The 6,685-nt window shown below is 34.9% G+C and overlaps 1 protein-coding gene across 1 annotated transcript; it reads left to right on the forward strand.

Moving 5' to 3' along the window:
• Positions 1-2,388: 2,388 nt before the first annotated feature.
• LOC114165355 (protein NRT1/ PTR FAMILY 8.1-like) lies at positions 2,389-5,639 on the forward strand. Its single transcript, XM_085668357.1, has 5 exons — positions 2,389-2,515; positions 2,887-3,070; positions 3,204-3,421; positions 4,044-4,594; positions 4,695-5,639. The coding sequence occupies exons 2-5, from the start codon at positions 2,941-2,943 to the stop codon at positions 5,512-5,514; spliced, it is 1,719 nt and encodes a 572-aa protein (XP_085524483.1). The 5' UTR covers positions 2,389-2,515; positions 2,887-2,940; the 3' UTR covers positions 5,515-5,639.
• The last annotated feature ends 1,046 nt before the right edge of the window (positions 5,640-6,685 follow it).

The raw sequence follows: 6,685 nt of genomic DNA on the forward strand, positions 1-6,685 counted from the left end.
GTGGGGTAGGGTTGTACTCACTTTCTTCTTCGCTGGGTTGGTGCACTAGGGTCTTGGGGTCCTTTGGCAGCTCTTTGCCCTTCCATTTCTGAGTAACATCAACTTTAATTTTCCTTCTCAGTCTGGAGTTCTCCTATCTTAGCGCTTCCATTTCATCAACACTGTGTTTCTTCAGATTAAGAAGTTTTTGTTGCATTTTGGCCTGACCCTTGAGGATAGCGGCCAAGTTCAGGGTGTTCCCTACAAGCATGGTTGGGCCTGCCTCTCGGTCCTTCAAGATTCCAGCTTTGTTGCAGGTAGAAATCGTTCTCGATAGTGTTCATATTTGTTGGTAAGATATCAACTTGTACCCCACGGTGGGCACCAATTGTTCTTGCAGAAACAAATAAGGGATATCAAGGAACACAAATCACATCTTACCTCAATCATAAACCTCTTGAACTGGTTTCTCCTTGTCTTGTATACGTCGTCTTCTAATGTTGGTGGTCCGGACCCATGGGGGTTACTTGTGGAAAAGGCTTCGACGATCAAGTCAATGAGGGCTCTCGAAAGTCAAATCTCATATTAGTGAATTAATGAAAGTGTACCTTTAATTGCCTAGATATAGTACAAATATAATATATAATAATAATAATTAATTCTACGTAATTATATAATTATATATTTATTTAATTAATATAATCATTACATATAATTAAATTAACAATTAAAATCTTTGAAATCATTTATTTATAAATAATTTATTTGTATATTATAATATTAAAATCTGTTTTCAAAATAACAAAATTTAAAAAAAAAAAATATGATCTATGCGTATGCACAGGTCTTATACTAGTTCAATATAGGTTAAAATACCTTTTTGGTCCCAATTTTGGTCAAGTTTTGTCAAATAAGTCCTGATTTTGGTGTTGTGTTCAAATAGGTCCCAATTTTTGTCAATTTTGTTTAATTGGGTCCTTTTTTGCTAACATCGTTTAAATCATTAACGACCATGAACAATGACTGCCATGTGTCAGTTTGTGGTTTTTTTGAATTTTTTTAAATTTTTTTTAAATGTCCATGTGTCAACCCAGTAGTGTGCCACGTGTCAAAGTCAATGTTTTATATTCAACTTGGTCCCTATATTTGTTATTTTGGTTCAATTTAGACCCAATTTTTGTTAACATGAACCAATTTGATCACTCTCCAAATTGAAACCAAATTTAATTTTTATATTAAAATTCACATTTTTTATATAGTATATTCAAATTCACATCATTATAACTTTGATATAAAAATTAAATTTGGTCACATCTTCAATAGGGACAAAATTGGTCAATTATAAACAAAATTGGGACTAAATTGAACAAGAATAACAAATATAGGGACCAAATTGAATATAGAACATTGACTTTGACACGTGGCACGCTACTTGGTTGACACGTGGACATTTAAAAAAATTCAAAAAAACCATGAAGTGACACGTGGTAGTTACTGCTCATGGCCGTTAATAATTTAAATGGTGTTAGCAAAAAAGGACCTAATTGAACAAAATAGACGAAAAATAGGACTTATTTGACCACAAGACCAAAATTATGACTTATTTGACACAAGTTGACGAAAATTGGAACCAAAAAAGTATTTTAACCTTCAATATAAAAACATTGACTCTGACACATGACGCATGACGCATTATTGGGTTGACACGTGAACATTTAAAAAAATTAAAAAAATTAGAAAAATTAAAAACAAAATAAAATATTTTAAAAAAAATTTTAAAAAATCACGAAGTGTCACGTGGCGGTCATTGTTCATGGTCGTTAATAATTTAAACAGTGTTAACAAAAAAAGATCAAATTGAATAAAATTGATGAAAATTGGGACCTATTCGAACACCAAAACAAAATTAGGATTTATTTGACAAAACTTAACAAAAATTGGGAGAAAAAGACGTGTTAACCAAAAAGATTGAAATTATTTGTGTCAGAAAATAAAGCACAAAAAATTGAATGTTAACATTTCCGTAATTAATAAAATGAGAAGAAAAATGTTAAATGAATTGGTATACTTTAAATAGCCAACCAAAGTAAATAAAAGTGCCCCAAGAAAAATAAGGTAATTGTTACAATGTAGTTGCGAAACACATAATTCCAACTATTGTTATACATCCATGAATTATTAAATTATCCCGAGCATTATAGTTCCAGTGAATGGTGGTAGAGTGAAAAACTCTTTCTATCGATCGAACTACAGCCACGTGGTAACAGTAACTAAAATAAGTCAATTAATGTAGGACTAACGTTTGATCAAGAGAGACTCATGCATGGGTCAACAGAACAAGATACAAAAGATCTCAATCTACTACATATATTCAATTGTTTCTGTGCTTCCCTTGTAGATTGAAATGGTGGTGTGAAGGTTAAGGATAGGTGATTAATAGTTTTGTTCACGTTCAGGATTCTACATTTAACTAAGGTTTCTATTCCGATACCATTATAACAGCTAGCTAGCGTACGGTCCGTTGTCTGATCTTAAGGTTAAATAGTCTCAATCTGCTTTCATTGTTTTATGTCATCTGCATGCATATTGTTGGTAGGTTCGTTGATGTATGTAAGGTTTTGTTTGTTGTATTCTTGCAGTGCTACATTAATTTATTATGATTTGAACCATCACAGTATATGCCACTAATGATCCCAAATCACAATAATGCTATCAGATGTTGGAGCTTCATGAGCTCTCGTATAGCGTATAGATTATTTTGATGAACGTCTCTTTGCAATTCTTATACCTCACACGCAAACTCAAATTAAGCTTTATAATATGAAATCTCTACTATAGAAACCTGTTTAAGTTTTCTCCATATTTTGGGGATTATTTGTTCAATCATTTTCTGCCCCTTCCAAACAGACGTTTGAAGACAACAAAGAGAACAAGAAGCAGGAAAGAATCTGCTGTGATACCATGAATATCATGGAACCGAATGATGTGGAAGAAGATGGCTTATATACAGAAGATGGGACAGTTGACATTAACAAAAACCCTGCCAACAAGTTAAAGACTGGAAAATGGAAAGCGTGCAGGTTTATACTTGGTATTGAATCCTTTTCTCATTTCATTTTCATACCATAATCTTATGTTATCTCTGCATTAAAAGCACACTAAAGGTGCTCTCATATTCAATTTCCATAGCATAATCTTATGTTGGTTCTAAAAAAAACCGACAGGAAATGAATGCTGTGAAAGATTGGCGTACTATGGCATGAGTACAAACCTAGTGAACTATCTGCAGACCCGTTTCAACATGGGAAATACAACTGCTGCAACTAATATCACAACCTGGTCAGGGACATGCTACATCACCCCATTACTTGGTGCCTTTTTGGCTGATTCATACCTGGGAAGATACTGGACAATTGCTATTTTCTCAATTATCTACGTCCTTGTAAGTTTATTTAAAGAACAATGTTTATTCTTTGTTGAATTATTTTATGATAAAATTTAATTTAATGTGGGTTCATATTTTTCATGTCTGTCCTTCTTAAATATAATATATGTATTTATGTTTTTTATTAGTGAATAATAATTTCCAAATCTGCTAATTATGAGAGTAGATTTGGTGCATTATTATATCATTTTTAATTTACATATATATATATATATATATATAATTATGTTGGAAATGTCTTCTATTAGAGATTAAAAGAAGTATAACTTTAATAGTGAGTTTTATGTGTAATTTATTAATCTTATAATTGATTGTAATTATAGTCCGTGTTTATTTAAATAATTTTTCTCAAAACTTTAAGATAATTAATTTTGTTTAAAAATATATGACAAAAAAGGATATGAAGAGAAACAAAAGTTACTTAGAATTTGTAGGTAAATTAAAAATAGCAAGGGGGGTGAACTGTTACAAAATAATAAAAGCTAGAAAATGTACATATAAATCAAATCAGTTATTTAGTTTAAAGGGAAACTTTTGATTTCGTAAATTTCGGCTAATATTTCGAAACACAAGGTATCTGAAACATGCTGTAAATGTAACTTGTTTGTTTATTTTGCAGGGAACGGCACTTTTAACATTTTCTGCTACTATCCCCGGAATAAAACCTCCATGTGATTCTAATGGTTGCCATCCAACATCAGCACAAACTGCAGCTTGCTTTGTAGGACTCTACTTGATTGCTCTGGGAACTGGAGGTATCAAACCCTGTGTCTCAGCCTTTGGTGCTGACCAATTTGATGAAAACGATGAGTCTGAGAGGTTAAAGAAGAGCTCTTTCTTCAATTGGTTTTATTTCACAGTTAATATTGGGTCACTTATTGCTTCGTCAGCGTTGGTTTGGATTCAAACGAATGTGGGTTGGGGATGGGGATTTGGAATACCTGCTGTGGCAATGATGATTGCAATTATATTTTTCTTCATTGGTAGTAGATGGTACAGACTTCAACGACCTGGAGGAAGTACCATTACTAGAATTTGTCAAGTTATAGTAGCAGCATGCAGGAAATCTAGGCAACAAGTGCCCGAGGACAAGTCGCTTCTTTATGAGATTGAAGATGCAGAGGCTAACATCAGAGGGAGGCACAAAATCCAACACACAGATGAGTTAAAGTGAGTTCTCTCAACCATTTAGATTAAAAAAAAAAATTAAATTCAGTTAAAGTGAGGCTATCATTGTTTAGTATTAACAAGAGAAAGGTGTTTATTGAAGGTTTTTGGACAAGGCAGCAATAGAGAGAGAATCTGACCACACAAAGGGTTGGGCAGATCCATGGAAGCTGTGCACAGTGACCCAAGTGGAAGAGCTGAAAGCCTTAATCCATTTGCTCCCAATTTGGGCTTCCCTGATAGCCTTTGCAACGGTGTACAGTCAAATGAGCACAATGTTTGTGTTACAAGGAAACACAATGGACCAACAAGTAGGTCCTCACTTCAAAATCCCCTCTGCATCTCTCTCCATCTTTGACACTCTGAGTATCATCTTCTGGGCACCAATCTACGACAGAGCCATTGTGCCCTTTGTAAGAAAGTTCACTGGCCACCAACAAGGCTTCACACAGCTCCAACGCGTAGGGATAGGCCTTGTAATCTCCATCATCTCCATGCTTGTTGCTGGCTTTCTAGAGGTTGTTCGCCTCAACATGGTCAGAAAAAACAACCTCTACGACGCTGAAACCGTTCCCATCTCAATCTTCTGCCAAGTGCCTCAGTACTTTCTCATAGGAGCTGCCGAAGTTTTCACCAACATTGGTCAAATGGAGTTCTTTTACGGACAGGCACCTATTGCAATGAGAAGCTTGTGTGCAGCTCTTCAACTCACCACTAATGCGTTGGGAAACTATGTCAGCAGTTTGATTCTTTTAATTGTGACAAAAATCACCACTGCCAATGGAAGCATGGGTTGGATCCCAGACAATCTCAATAGGGGTCATCTTGATTACTACTTTTGGCTTCTGTCCGCTCTCAGCCTCATCAACTTCGTAGTATATCTTTGGCTTGCTAAGAGGTATACATACAAAAAGGGTACATGAAATGCTCATTAATTTCGTACACTGTTATAATTCTGTAGATATTGCTCTTCTCATCCACTTGTACATTCACGTTAGCATCTTTCTCCTAGATGCTAAATTGCATTTGTATAATTCTGTTTGTGTAAAGGCCATTTGTAATGTATTGAAATAAAGTAGTTTCTACTAGATTCAAGGTTCCTTGCATTGTTGTAGACTTTACTTGTTATGCTTAAGGTACGTAGGTTGAGTAACCTCCAAATCGTTCATTACAAGCTCTCGGATACCAAAATGATATAAGCTTACACGGATCGAAAGAATTTTATCTTTTTATTTAGTAAATATATAAATATATATATTAATTTTATATAAAAAAATCATAATTACATGTTTTCAAATAGTTCAAAAATAATATGTATATAACAGTCAAATCATCGGTATCACACTACAAAAATATACAATTTTAGAAGAAATTCATTAATTGGGGTTAAATAACCTATAGTTAAAAATGGTATATTAGAGGTTTTAGAAACCTTCGTCGAGAGTATCAGGATGCGTACCTTTAATGAATGCGTACCTTTAATTCGTGGGGTCCATGCGTATTTATAGAGCATTAATGATGCTTGGTTATCCAATGGGCCGGGCCTTGGCTTGGGCCCTAGCCTGGGCTATGAGTGGGCCTGGGCCCTAACTCGGGCCCTTAAGGCCCATTGAAAGCGAGGGCTTCCATTTTACTAAGTCTTAGAGAGCGGTCTGATTAGTTTACTTCTTGGCTTGTCAGTTGTCGTCCTTGGCCGCGTACTATCCGTGTTGGCCACTTTGTTGTTACTTTAGCCTTTGTTCAGTTAAGTTCGAGACCATGGCGGCCCAGGTCATGTACTTGGGTTGTCTCTGGCATGTTCATGAGGGTTATCATTTATATGGTTAAATTGACCAGGTCCGGTATAAGTTAGACTAACTCGGCCTAGGTTGAATGCTTGGCTGCCTTGATGCATTGTGTTCTTATTTGATTGAGTTTGGTTAGGTGTGGTACAGTTTCCCTGCCTCATTGTGTAAACTGAATTTTCATTTTCATTTTCGATTTCGTTTTCGTTTCCTTGTGTAAACTGCTTTGGATTTCGTTTCCCGTGCTTTTGATTTCGTTTACTCATGCCTAACCCATTACTCATTTTGTCTCCGTAATGTAGCAGTGTTG

The sequence above is a fragment of the Vigna unguiculata genome, chromosome 10, assembly GCF_037176805.1.
Source record: "Vigna unguiculata cultivar grain cowpea cultivar isolate G323 ecotype 2 chromosome 10, ASM3717680v1, whole genome shotgun sequence".
Lineage (NCBI taxonomy): Eukaryota > Viridiplantae > Streptophyta > Magnoliopsida > Fabales > Fabaceae > Vigna > Vigna unguiculata.

What these genes read in the sequence shown, in the direction of transcription:
- LOC114165355 (XM_085668357.1), top strand. Translation starts at nt 2,941, where the DNA reads ATGAATATCATGGAACCGAATGATGTGGAAGAAGATGGCTTATATACA. An exon ending in AGCGTGCAGGTTTATACTTG is followed by an intron (nt 3,071 to 3,203) that starts GTATTGAATCCT and finishes AAAAACCGACAG; the next exon opens with GAAATGAATGCTGTGAAAGA. An exon ending in CAACACACAGATGAGTTAAA is followed by an intron (nt 4,595 to 4,694) that starts GTGAGTTCTCTC and finishes TGTTTATTGAAG; the next exon opens with GTTTTTGGACAAGGCAGCAA.